The sequence below is a fragment of the Ipomoea nil genome, unplaced genomic scaffold, assembly GCF_001879475.1.
Source record: "Ipomoea nil cultivar Tokyo-kokei standard unplaced genomic scaffold, Asagao_1.1 scaffold0684, whole genome shotgun sequence".
Taxonomy (NCBI): Eukaryota; Viridiplantae; Streptophyta; class Magnoliopsida; order Solanales; family Convolvulaceae; genus Ipomoea; species Ipomoea nil.
This window is the reverse complement of record NW_017617112.1, coordinates 168,402-182,701: the sequence shown is the minus strand read 5'-3', so window position 1 is coordinate 182,701 and position 14,300 is coordinate 168,402. Positions and strand designations below refer to the sequence as shown.

General features: G+C 39.9%; 2 protein-coding genes across 2 annotated transcripts; both read right to left on the bottom strand.

Moving 5' to 3' along the window:
• Positions 1-7,338: 7,338 nt before the first annotated feature.
• Positions 7,339-8,434, bottom strand: LOC109175147. The gene is made up of 3 exons (XM_019324400.1): positions 8,391-8,434; positions 7,786-7,881; positions 7,339-7,701 (listed from the first exon to the last, which is right to left on the bottom strand). The coding sequence occupies exons 1-3, from the start codon at positions 8,421-8,423 to the stop codon at positions 7,474-7,476; spliced, it is 357 nt and encodes a 118-aa protein (XP_019179945.1). The 5' UTR covers positions 8,424-8,434; the 3' UTR covers positions 7,339-7,473.
• A 2,627-nt stretch (positions 8,435-11,061) lies between these two features.
• LOC109175108 (vinorine synthase-like) lies at positions 11,062-12,661 on the bottom strand. The gene is made up of 2 exons (XM_019324357.1): positions 11,288-12,661; positions 11,062-11,243 (listed from the first exon to the last, which is right to left on the bottom strand). The coding sequence occupies exon 1, from the start codon at positions 12,659-12,661 to the stop codon at positions 11,297-11,299; it is 1,365 nt and encodes a 454-aa protein (XP_019179902.1). The 3' UTR covers positions 11,062-11,243; positions 11,288-11,296.
• Between the last annotated feature and the right edge of the window lie 1,639 nt (positions 12,662-14,300).

Genomic DNA, 14,300 nt, shown 5'->3' with positions numbered 1-14,300 from the left:
GGAGGGAATTTCACCCAGTAATTCTGCCTTTACACATCACTAATCATCAACGTGAGTACCTTATGGAATTACAACCTTTATTATATAAATCATTGTTAGGAAATAATTATTTCTAACAGTATGTTGGCTCCATTGTCCACGAATGTATTAGTCTCATTAATAGCATAGTTGGATGTATGGTACGGTTCATTTTATTCGTAGAAGTGACAATCACGTTGCCCATTCTCTTGCGAAAGCGAGGGAGCGTGGCTGTGTCACTCGGTTTGGCGGGATGTAACGCAGAATTTTTTGAACTTGTTGCGAATTGTTGATTCATATATAGTTGTTAGGATAATAATTATTGTGGCTCAAATTGAAGACAATTGCATGCAGCACTCCCTCCACTATCGCAATTGCCGCAAGCACGTACTTCATGTATTGCCTAATTGTTGTGCCATTCCTCCCATCACATGCGCATTTCTCTCTATTTTTCTATGTATAAATAGGTTAGTTTCATTGTTTTCATTGCAACATCAATATTGAAATCTTCTTTCTTCCTTTTGCATTCTCTCACGTAGATAACATATCTAATCTAAAAACATAATAAGCTTTAATCCAGGTTATGTCCCTGGTTTTATGTCCGTTTTTTCTATTAACTTTTTTTTGTACCTTATGCTATAATTGTTGTACTACATAATTATTTGGAGAAAAATATTCCTGCCGTTATAACTTCTGTTATCTTTCACATTATTATTACCATGCACATGCATACACAATATCTTTTTCATACATTCTTCAATTGGTAAGTTTGATTTTATTTAGATTTAATTAAATGTTACCATAGTTATATTTAGTAATATATCATTTCTATAATTCTTACTTCATTAATATTAATATGAATATAATTCTACAATATATATATATATATATATATATATATATATATATATAGATTTTGAATCCGGTGCACACCCCCTAGTTAGCCGAGCCCATGAGCACACTCCCCGATCGTTGATTTTAATTTTTTGACGATTCAGATTGATTACCACTTAGATCCCATGTTATACTGATTTTAGATGAAGCATGAGTCTTTTTGTCCTTAAACACTATATTTATTACTTTCCATTTCATTTATTTCCATGTTTATAAAGATTTGTAGCGTTATTTCAGCTCTCCTTAATCAATATTTCTCTCTCTTAGTAATTTTCTTTTGAATTTTACGGCGGTGTGTGCGTGTGTGTGGAATGGTGTGTGCGTTTTACTGTAGCATGGCTCGTACACCATGACGTGCTGGTTGTTTTCATAAAATTATGCGTTTTGGTATGTGCGTTTCATGATACAGGCATGTACATTTTGGTTTGTGTTTTACTAGTTTCGGGCGTGTGCGAAACGTAGATATAGTATTGGTTTGTGAACCCGACAAATGGACTGACGAAATTGTTATTGGGTCGATGTTGAAATTGTTATTGGGCCAATTTAATTAATTGGATCATAGAAATTAAATTGATTTAATTAGTCCAATTAAATTTGATTTTGGGCTATTGAATTAATTGATTAGTTGGCCCAAGCCCACTTCATATTTGAATTTAAATTATAATTATAATTTAAATATAATATTAATTTTATTATATTTGAATTAGATAATTATAATTTAATTTGAATATGAATTAGATTATACAATAATGAACCTGGACTTGATCTTAGACAAGGTTCATTTTCCTAATTAATTAATTAATTAATTAGTTAACTAAAAAGGGGAGTTGGTTGAGGAATTTTGGTTAAGCTTTTAGTATAAATAGGGCCTTCGTTTTCATTCCAAAACACACTTGAAAGCTTGAAGAACTTGAAAGCTTGAGGAACTTGAAGGCTTAGAGCTTGAAGAACAACGCTTGACAACTTGAAGACTTGAGGAGTTGAGAACATTTGAAGAACAACTAGAGCATTTGAAGAGCTTGAAGGCATTGAAGAACGCTTGGCATTTTTGTTGATTTTGCAGGCAATTTGAATCCATTGCAGGTACTTTGGAGCTTTGCAGAATTGATTGTCTCGAAGATCTTGACGTCTTTTGAAGGCATTTGAGGATCTTAAAGCAGCTTGAATCCATTGCATGTGTTTTGAAACTTTGCAGGGTTGATTATTTCTAAATTCTTGACATTCGTTGTTGAAAGTCACGCCAATTGAATCCCGGAAGCTACGCCACTTGAATCCTGGAGGCACGCGCCAATTGAATCCCGGAGGCTACGCTATTTGAATCCCGGAGGCACTGCAATAGATAACGGCATTGAAGAACGCTTGAAGACTTGAAGGCATTTTTGTTGATTTTGCAGGCAATTTGAATCCATTGCAAGGTCGATTATTTCTAAATTCTTGACGTTCGTTGTTGAAAGTCACGCTAATTGAATCCCGGAAGCTACGCCACTTGAATCCCGGAGGCACGCGCCAATTGAATCCTGGAGGCTACGCTATTTGAATCCCGGAGGCAGTTCAATAGATAATGTCAGTGAAGAATCAGAGGACTAGACAGAGATTTTGTACCTGCATTTGAATTATACACACGCTATACACGGAATTTTGTGAATATATACCAAGTTTACTTTTTGTGTTTACAGATTTTGGCACGCCCAATGGGACAACTCTGCCTCTCATCTCTTCACTGTTGATTCACGAGCTCTACAAGGAAGGAATCCAAATGGCATCAAGAAATCCCTCCTCCAAGATGACCTATGCTCAAGCTACCCGCTCCAAGGGATCATCCGTGGCTGGTTCCGGTGATAGCCAAAATGTGAAAGGAGCAATGACTCGGAGCCGAGTGAGGAACCTAGGGGTGCAACTGAACGAGACCCAGAACATGGTTCGTAACATCGTCTGAAGGATTGAAAGCAACTCCACCAAGTCATGGAAAGCTGCATATGACAAGGGTTCATCTTCGACGATGGAAACTGTTAGCGACAAGAGTCATATGGGCCCTACTACCACAAAAGGAACTCCCAGCAGCGGAAGTATGACTCCCCCAAAAGGAACCCCTGGCAACGGTAGCTCGTCTCCTACATCTCAATCATCACCTCTGCAGAAAACATCGTCGGAATTGACTCACAGCTACACAGTCATGCCCGTTATGACGACGAACGCAGCTTCGGTGGAGGAACAACTAGCAAACATCACCAAAGCTCTTGAGGGGATAACTACGTTCATGCATAACCAAGACAGGAGAATCAATGAGCTTAGTGAAAAGGTTGAAAGTGGAAGAAACGGCGAAACAAGTCGAGCTTCTGAGAAGCAGCCTCAAACTCAAGAGGATGAGATTGATGTCGAGTCACCGCGTCATGAAAGTAGGCCAGGAATGGAAGAGACAATCTCTCGTCCACCACCCGCTGAGAAGAGTATTCCAATTTCTGAGGGCATGATACCTGTAGACCAGTTGAATGACTACATCATGGGAGCGATCAAAGGGAAGCTTGAGGGAGGACAATCTCCATACACTTACACTAAGCCCTATACTCAGAGGATTGAAGAAATGAAGATGCCGTTGGGCTATCAACCTCCCAAGTTCCAGCAGTTTGATGGAAAAGGCAACCCAAGGCAGCACATCACCCACTTCATTGAAACCTGTAATGGTGCAGGAACATACGGAGACCTCCTCGTCAAGCAGTTCGTCCGCTCTCTGAAGGGCACTGCCTTTGATTGGTACACCGACCTGGAGCATGGTTGCATTGATAGCTGGAATGATATGGAGCGCGTGTTCTTGACCCGCTTCTACAGCACAAGAAGGACTGTCAGCTTCTTGGAGCTCACCACTACCCACCAATGGAAGGGTGAGTGTGCGGGCGCTTACATCGAGAGATGGAGGGAGTTGTGCCTTAACTGTAAAGAAAGGATATCCCAAAGCTCCGCAATTGAAATGTGCATCCAAGGGATGCACTTCGAGCTCTCTTATATCTTGCAGGGAATCAAGCCTGGAACATTTGAAGAATTATCCAGTCGTGCTCATGACATGGAATTGAGTATTGAAGCCAATGGGGGACTAAACATGTCAAGTATGCCCAGCTCATCAAAGGCACCTACAAACCAAGATGTCAACAAATGGAGTAAGTTCTTTCCAAAGCAAGAGAAGAAAGAGACGATGAACGTGATGACAGGACCAATGCAGGTTTTCACCAAAGTGTCTGAGAAGCCCAAGCAAAGATCATTCCCTGGCCCATCAAGGGGGGCTAGAAAAACAATTGTTGAAGAGTGGCAGGAGAAACAATATCCATTTTTGGATTCTGACGTTTCTCCTATGTTTGACGAGTTGCTGAAACTCAAATTAATTGAATTGCCTGAGATGAAGCGCCCCGAAGAAGCTTCTAGGGTGGATGACCTAAACTATTGCAAATATCACCGTCTCCTCGGCCACCCAATTGAAAAGTGCTTTGTCTTTAAAGATAGAGTCATGGCGCTTGCTCGAAATGGAAAGATAGAGCTTGCAGATGCTAGCGCAAGCACAAACCAAATTTCATGTGGGAGGTTTGCTCCATTACTTCTAGAAGATGAGGAGAATAATGGGGGCAAGCAACATAAATGCACACTTCCATTTAGAGTAAAGCATGCTGGCGTCCAGTATTTAAAACCATCACAACTTGATCCTGCTAGTCATATTAGACCATTAAAGAAAATGACAAAGCAATGGGTTGAGAGGAAGTCGGCAAGGAACCCTGTCCATGACTCGAAGAAGAAAGGACTTCCCAACAAGCCACGGGCACCAGTTACCCTAGCTCAATACATGCCAAAGGGGTTTCGCCTGAAAGCAGCGAGGTCCAAACTCGCAAAGCCGCATCTTACACTGCGGAGATAATTTTCAAAGATGAAGATCTATTGCTTGGTGGTGCACCACACGATCGCTCGCTGTTCGTAGACGGTTATGCACGCGAGCGAGGAATCAAAAGGATTTTGATTGATCAAGGATCGGCTGTGAACATTCTGTCACTCCGAGCTATAAAAGAACTTGGCATCTCTACCGACGAGCTCTCTCAAAGCCACCTGATGATTCAAGGTTTTAATCAAGGTGGGCAAAGGGCACTAGGTACCATCAGACTCGATCTCAGGGTCGGAACATTGAACTCAAATACACTATGTTATGTTATAGATGCAAGGACGTCTTACAATTTGTTGCTAGGCCGACCTTGGATACATGAGAACGGAGTAGTCCCCTCATCATGGCACCAGTGCCTCATGTTTGAGAAATGCGGTGTGATAGAAAAGGTGGTCGCTGATGAAAGTCCATTCACCGAAGCAGAGTCCTACTTTGCAGACGCAAAATTTTACTTGAAGAAACAAGTTATTGTTGAGGAGATTGACAAAAGCGATGTTGACACACCTCCCGATCCAATGTGGAAAAGCAAACAAGTCGTAGACCAACCTCATTGCCATAAGGAACTTGTTTTCCCGCTTACAAGAATTGAACCATTGAAAGCTCCCCCAGCCAAACCGCTTGGAGAAGAAACCAAAGATAACGATGCTCGGGACGGAATAGATGAAATGTTGCCTGTTAAGCGCACTAATGGCTTCGACCCCAATGCTTATAAACTTCTAGCTAAAGCTGGCTACAATCCCAATGAGCCGCAGAAGTTGGGGAAGCTTATCCCAGAAGCCGGCGAAAAAGGCAAGTCAAATCAGCAGGGACCGCATGAACGTAAAGGATTAGGCTATGGGCTCCCTAAACCAGTGCGGATCTTCATAAACAGAGCCGCAAGTAATTGCATCACGTCTACCGATGAGGAGGAACAACACAAGAGGCAATCAGTCTTTGATAGGATTGGCGAGGTAGAACCACGACGGTCAGCCTTTCATAGGCTTGGGTCAAATCCCAAACCTGCTAAGAGGAAGTCAATACATGACAGACTTGGAGCTTCTCGAGTTTTAAAAGAACACACCAGTACTTCTTTTGAAATAGAGTCTTCAAAAAGGCTTAGAAGTATAGTTCCCTCTCATATGAGACGAGAAGTTGATGTCCATGTTTCATGCAACGAAGTTTTAAAGGTCCAGCCAAAGACCATTATATACACCCGTGTGCAAGAAGGAAAAGAAGAAGACCTTGATTCCGGTTATGGAGCGACACCAACTCAAGATGAGGTGCCGTCTTCATTCCACATTAATTGACATGATGAGATCCCGGTTGCGGGGGGCATGTACAACTTTGATGAAAATGATGCGCAAGTCGGCCCTATTAATTAAGTAAACGAGACTACTTGATGAATGATGTCCACCAAAAATGCAGCACGTGGTTAAACTGCTAATGCATCTCGCTTGTCTATGGGTAGGCCCAAGTCATAGACGCTCCTGGCCCGCATGAGCTTAAACTGTGAACGGCTTTACTTAAAAAAAAAAAAATTGAACAACGTTTGACTTGATCTCTTTCGTGGGAGTACGTAGGCAGCTTAGAAATTTTATTGTCTAAGTTCAGTCATAACAAAATTTTTATATTTTTTTTTCCAAGATAGTGATTCTATTCAAGAACATGTTAATTATTGGCATGGAAAGGAGGAGAACAGGTCTAGGAAGCATTGCGAGTCATGGAAAATAATTGTCAAAGCATGCATTTTCGCAACAATCGGTCACTGTTCGGTATTTTGGTCATATCTCGATCTATAATAGTCCGATTGAGGTGGTATGGGTATTGTTGGAAAGCTAACTTACAGAGCTACAATTTTCATGAAGACATCTAAACTTGAATACGACTTTTGAAGGGTCAAAATTCGAGGGGAAATAAAGTCACGAATCTGTCCAGAATTTCCTACGTTCATATCTCATTTAAATCTTTCAAGGAGAAGGTTTATGGGTAGTTTTCATGGTTCCTTTTAATGTTCAGGAATATTAAAATGCAAGAGAAGTATGCTAACAATCCAATAAAGGAATGAGCTAAAGCGAAACAACAATACAAATTCGAAGCTATAATGAAAAAGTGAGCTAATGGAACGACAGCTTGCGTGGCATCGAATTATTGTTGAGCATGGGTAAAAAGAGTTTCAATTATTGGTCATGAATTTCTTTGAATTTCTCTTTCGTGCTCAGGGGTCCAGTTGTTAAGGGTGGTGGATTAATTGCTATGATCGTTAATTGCTATGATCGTTGTATATCACCAGGCTCTTTAATCCCAAACCGTGTGTTTTAAAATTATACCAAATTCGAGAAAACCGCGACAAGAAGTGCAATAATAATTAATGTTATTATTATTATCATTATTATTATATTAGTATTACTATTAAAATATCAAAAGAAACAAAAAACGAAAACAAAAAAAAAGGTGAAAAGAAAAAAAACAAAGCAGAAAGTTTACAAAGGGAAAATGAAAGACAAAATGAAAAAGCAAGCAAAAGAAAAAGAAAGAGGGGAATAGGGGATACGAACTACGAAGCAGAAGAAAGAAAAAACGTGAGGCAAATAAAAAAAAACGAAAGGGGATGGGTGCAGCTGTCACAATGGGCTGTGATCATTGTCATCACATTGGACACTGTGTTGTCATCTCTCCATTAATTCAAGTTTCATGGTCTCATCCCTGAAAGAAGAAAGAAAATAAAAGAGTTCAGTTTGCAGTAGACCAGTGGTGGCTCCCTTCGTCCGTTTCTTCTCTCGGTACATACGGCAACGACGGGGGTGCATCTGTCCACGTCCAGCAGTCCGGCAACCTGCAACAAACGGTAAAGAATTCCGGCGACTTCGATGAAGAACAGTCTCCGGAGCGGTAATCTTCAAGCGGCTCCAACAGCGTTAGTGGGTGAGCGGCAACTTCTGAAAAAAAAAAAAAAAAAAAAAAAAAAAAAAAAAACTAACTCTGGCAAAGGCAGTGACGAACTCCAGCTCACCGGTTGGCCTTCTCCGATGGTTGAGCAGCAGGCTCCGGTCTCCATCTTGACGCGAGCCTCCCTCCTGCAAAACAAATCTTGACATGAGCCTCACCCTCATGTAAAACAAATCTTGACATGAGCTTCCCTCCTGCAAAACAAATCTTGACATGAGCTTCCCTCCAATAAAGCAAGAAGTCACCGCAAGCAGCGTTGATGGCGAGGAACAGTCTCCGGCGAAGGGGCTGAGCGGCATCAATAGTTGAGCGGCGGTTTCCAGTGACTCCGATGAAGAGCTCCGTCGGCAACGAGGTACGAGCACGGCAAGTAGAAACTCACACTCTGGCGGTATGGTTCCCGCTCTCCGATGGTTGTTCTACTTCCTTGGCACCATTCACGTCGCTCGTTGTTTCATGAGGTTGACAAAATTCTCCGAGGCGCTTCAACAGTGGCGATTTACAAAATCCAGAGCTCCCGGATTGCTCCTTACACTTATGTTGCTCCTTTCCTTTTTGATATTATATTGCAGCCATACGTGTTGTCATTCCAGCTTCATATAGGAAATTATTTATATATGATAAGAATGGCATTTACCTTGTTGAGGGACAAAGTTCCAGTGATCAGCATCTCTTCCTTGCTCTTCTCTGCTTTGTGATTGGCGTGAATGTGGATGTGTTGAGGCTCCCATTTATAGCACACGATGGGATGGTATTGTAGTTGGAGTTAACTGAAATTTAGCATCCTAATATGATTGAGACTCCTGCAAAAGTGGGATTAGTTATGCCGCTACAATCTTGCATGAGACGGTTGTAGTGAGCTTAGCTTCTCTGGCTATACTTGAAATTGAAACAGTCTGGAGGATCATATAGATTTGGGGCTCATGGAAAATCCAAGCTTATAATTAGGCTCATAAAATTAAAATGCATTTTAATCTTTCGTGATTAAAATGGCTTGAGTTCATGGAATATCCCAGCACGCAATTGGGCTCATTTTGTGCCAATTTAATCTTTTGATTTGGGTTCACGAAATATCCAGGCAAACATTTAGGCTCATGGAATTTAGATGCACTACGATGAATTTAAAGGACCGTTAATTTTCGAGACTTCCTCGGTCCAAGCATATCAAGTGGCGTGTCCCGACAAGTCTCGAGGGGGCAATTTGTAGACACAGAAAATTTGAACCCGACAAATGGACTGACGAAATTGTTATTGGGTCGATGTTGAGATTGTTATTGGGCCAATTTAATTAATTGGATCATAGAAATTAAATTGATTTAATTAGTCCAATTAAATTTGATTTTGGGCTATTGAATTAATTGATTAGTTGGCCCAAGCCCACTTCATATTTGAATTTAAATTATAATTATAATTTAAATATAATATTAATTTTATTATATTTGAATTAGATAATTATAATTTAATTTGAATATGAATTAGATTATACAATAATGAACCTGGACTTGATCTTAGACAAGGTTCATTTTCCTAATTAATTAATTAATTAATTAGTTAACTAAAAAGGGGAGTTGGTTGAGGAATTTTGGTTAAGCTTTTAGTATAAATAGGGCCTTCGTTTTCATTCCAAAACACACTTGAAAGCTTGAAGAACTTGAAAGCTTGAGGAACTTGAAGGCTTAGAGCTTGAAGAACAACGCTTGACAACTTGAAGACTTGAGGAGTTGAGAACATTTGAAGAACAACTAGAGCATTTGAAGAGCTTGAAGGCATTGAAGAACGCTTGGCATTTTTGTTGATTTTGCAGGCAATTTGAATCCATTGAAGGTACTTTGGAGCTTTGCAGAATTGATTGTCTCGAAGATCTTGACGTCTTTTGAAGGCATTTGAGGATCTTAAAGCAGCTTGAATCCATTGCATGTGTTTTGAAACTTTGCAGGGTTGATTATTTCTAAATTCTTGACATTCGTTGTTGAAAGTCACGCCAATTGAATCCCGGAAGCTAACGCCACTTGAATCCTGGAGGCACGCGCCAATTGAATCCCGGAGGCTACGCTATTTGAATCCCGGAGGCACTGCAATAGATAACGGCATTGAAGAACGCTTGAAGACTTGAAGGCATTTTTGTTGATTTTGCAGGCAATTTAAATCCATTGCAAGGTCGATTATTTCTAAATTCTTGACGTTCGTTGTTGAAAGTCACGCCAATTGAATCCCGGAAGCTACGCCACTTGAATCCCGGAGGCACGCGCCAATTGAATCCCGGAGGCTACGCTATTTGAATCCCGGAGGCAGTTCAATAGATAATGTCAGTGAAGAATCAGAGGACTAGACAGAGATTTTGTACCTGCATTTGAATTATACACACGCTATACACGGAATTTTGTGAATATATACCAAGTTTACTTTTTGTGTTTACAATTGCTATGGATCGTCCTAGGAGGACAATTAAAAAACCTGCTAGGTATGCTAGTGATGATGAAACCAACATGGTTGCTTATGCTTTTTCAGTCGCATAGGAAGTTGATGTTGATCCATCCTACTATTCTGAAGTTTTTCCTATTGCTAAGTTCAAGCAGTGCTTGAGTTTAGTCGACTGTTCCAGTTGTTGATTCTCATAATGAATTTGATCCAAGGTGGAGATTGTTAAGATAATAATTATTGTGACTCAAATTGAAGACAATTCCATGCAGCACTCCCTCCACTATCGCAATTGCCGCAAGCACGTACTGCATGTATTGCCTAATTGTTGTGCCATTCCTCCCATCACATGCGCATTTCTCTCTATTTTTCTATGTATAATAGGTTAGTTTCATTGTTTTCATTGCAACATCAATATTGAATTCTTCTTTCTTCCTTTTGCATTCTCTCACGTAGATAACATCTATATATATATATATATATATATATATATATATATATATATATATATTTGCTTTTGTACTCTATATTTAGAGTTAATATATATATATATATATATATATATATATATATATATATATTTTCCCACATTATTAATTTCTTTTGTCATTTTATATATTTCCCTATTATTTAACTTCTATAATTCTCAATTTTCAATTATTCGCTTCCGCATTATTTCGCTATATTCCTAACAATAGTTAAATTGTTTGTTTTAAAAAAAAGAATTAACTTCTCTATTCTAATCACTTATTGAACTGAGATTTAGTGTAAGTTAATTGTCTATATAACTATATTGTTGTAAATTACAAATGATATCATTACAAAAATTTAAACACATAAATTAACATCCATCTTTCAAATTAACAAATCAAATCTTATTTTCACTAATGAAAATATAACTTTATTATTGGTGCATGGAAAATTAACATGTAAAAATATCAAATGATGCAAATTAAGTGCATCATTTGATGATAAGAAATGACACTCTAATAAAGTACGTGATGAACCAATATGACGCATGTGGCATGTGCATGACTTGCATATATGCCTTCCCCTTCCTAACCTCTAGAGTCTAGATCCATAAACCAACTGTTATGCATCCGCTCCGGCCTAAACCGGCCTTCTTTATTCTCTAGCTAGAGTGCAAAGTGCAGACTGCGGAGGACAAGACGGTTCAGAAAAGATTTGAGAAAAAGACACATAAGCATTGAACTCCATGTCCTTGTCTAAATTGCACATAACTTCCTGTGCCAATCCAATCCACACTTGTATTCCCCCATCTTCTGCATCCAAGAAAATAGCCAAATCCTCCAGTGTATAACCCAGGCCAATCCATATGGGCTTGCCCCACCCAAAATTAACTTGAGGAAACGAAAAATTACACATACTACTTATACGTAAAACCTTAATCTCATCAGCATTATGAAGCGTCTTTGTTACGCCTAATAGGGCTCTAAGATACCCACCCTCGGCGTGCATTTCCCTCACGTAGTCGTCGGTAACCTTGTGGATGGCTTCCGCGACTCTTCCTACAAGAAACCCGGCAGTAACTCTTCCACCCCCGTCGGCTTCCGATTCCCACCGAGCGGCCACCACTTGGTTGATGTTGCCTAGGCACTGCGAAGGGAATGGCGGGTTCAACTTCTTTCCCAAGTTCACCACATTTGTCAACAAATGCGTCTTGAGGTTTGGGTTCGCCTGTAGACTTGCCCGTATCACCGCCGCCCATATGAACGCCGACAACGCCTCCACCCGAGACGGACGGCGGCGGTGCTCCGATGGCTGATAATAATCGTTCCTTAGCCGCTCGATATCCCGCTTGCCAAAAACAAATCTTTTCGATGAGTACTTTCCCGGTTTCTTGAGGGAAAGGGGCTTTTGCGGGGAGCTGACGAAGTTCCCCGGCCTGAAAATTGTGGAGGCGTCCACGACGAGACCGCCGGGATTATTGGGTTCTTCCCCACGGTTGATTGCCGCCCATGTGTTAAATAATCCGGTCATCGCGGCGCCGTCCGCCAGGCCGTGCCAAATGCAGAACGCCACCGCAGTTCCGCCGCACCGGAACCTGTTCACCTGAACAGCTAACATTGGCTGGGCGGGGTCAATAGCATTTGGGTAGGGATCAAGTGGAAGCATCTGGCGTATATCTTCGAGTTTGGGGTTCCGGAGAAACTCACCCAAATCACAATTTGTAACTTTAGCTCGGACAAAATCCGCACCCTCGTCGTTGCATTCAATGGTCGATCCATCTTTAATTCTTCCGGCGAGCGGGTACAAGACGGACAGTGTCTTCATGAGCGAGTCCTTGAGCTCATCATAATCGTGGCGACCAGGGCCGCCGGCAGGGGAGTCGTAGAAGAAAACAAATGGGTTATAAAAAGTCGAGATTAATATATCAAGGAGAGAAAGCTTGTAGTTTCTCAAGGTTTGGGGAGTTGGTGAACATGGCCTCACTTTCTCTTTCTGATAAACTTCAACTTTTAGGGCCATTGGATCGATGGGTACTTTATTTCATAATTCCCACTTATGATCACATACGCTGTATTTATAACCAGTAGCGGCTGTGAATAAAATAAAATTTTCTTTTATCCCAAATGAAATGAAATATATTTTTATGAACACGTGAAAGGAAGTGTGAATTTAATCTAATATACACGTGAATGGAAGTGTGAGTTTAATATAATATTTCACCATTAATCATACTAAATTTGCAATTTTTTAAATTTGTAAATTGTAATTTGTACAAACACTACTGGGAATCTTCTATTTACTGACCATTTTTCCGACCATTCTCAAAAATGGTCGAAAAAATTGACTTTTTTTTCATTTTTCCGTCAAAGAATTGGGTTGTACGGAAAGGGGTCGAAATTTACGACAACTTGTTTCTTAGTAGTCGGAAAATGCCGACCAAGTATATGCGGTCTTACATTTTTTTGGACCATTTAAAATTTTGTTTAAATTGATTGGAATGTTTGAATTAAAGAAAATCTTTTTATATCAAAAACTTATTAGTTACTTCACGCCTCTGTTCTCTCTAATATTCACGCTTCTCTTCTCTCTAATAGTCAAAATCCCTCCCTTCTCTCTGCGACGCAACGGAGATGGAGAGAGTTTGGGACGGAGGTTGTCCAGACGGTGCCATTGTTCCATTGCGACGGAGGTCGTCAACGAGAAGCTCTCCAGAAGCTCCTGGAGAACTTCTGAAATTTAAAAAATATGTAAATTCTAAAATTATTTTGAAATGAGTTTTTTAAAAACTTTATATTAATTAAGAAATGTCACAAAAATATTTTCGAATGAGTTTATGCCAATTTTGGAGTCAAAATAGAGATTGCTAACTTCACGAAAATTTTCATGCAACATAGCTTAACAAGTGTCCATGACTTACAAGTTGATGAAGACATGGAGTATTGGTCTTTTTGACTGTTACAGAAATTTTTTTTGCTTTGCTTCCTGCAAGGAGTGATGATGATTCTTGAATGCTATTTCTAGCCATGGAAGGGAATATGAACTTTAATCAAAGAAAAAATATATGATTTGTTAGGAATAATTATTGTATAAATTCGGTTGTAACCATAAGAGCTTTTCGACAAAAGTCTAGCCTTCAGCAAACCTTAGGAGCTTTAAGAGAGGCCCCGTTCCATCCTTTTTACTGTTACCCTCGTTCCCATTATGGTTTGCTGCTTGTTCGATCCATTTTTTCCTTTCATACTTCTTACTATTTCTTACTATTCCTTTCATACTTCTTACCATTATGGTATTGTTTCACCTTCCTTGGCCGGTGGTTGGTCTTTCTGGCATCGATAACTACTATGCCTGTAAATGCCACACTTGAAACATACAAGGTGGATGCCGTCGTGCTCAATCATGCGCACATTTGGTCTCAAACTAAATCGAGCAAGCAACAACTTAGTAATGTCCACTTCAAAACACATTCGCACGAATTTACCCCTAGAGATTAGGCACCAATTTAAGGTTTGTTTCCATGACCTAGGAATCCACCCACACCTTCTATTTCTCAATTGTTATGTCATGGACTAGGATTCCCCTTGCATTGTGATCCTTAGTTCAAACAGTTATGTATGATAAATTGAAGGCACATAAATTGTTAACTATAAACACATAATTT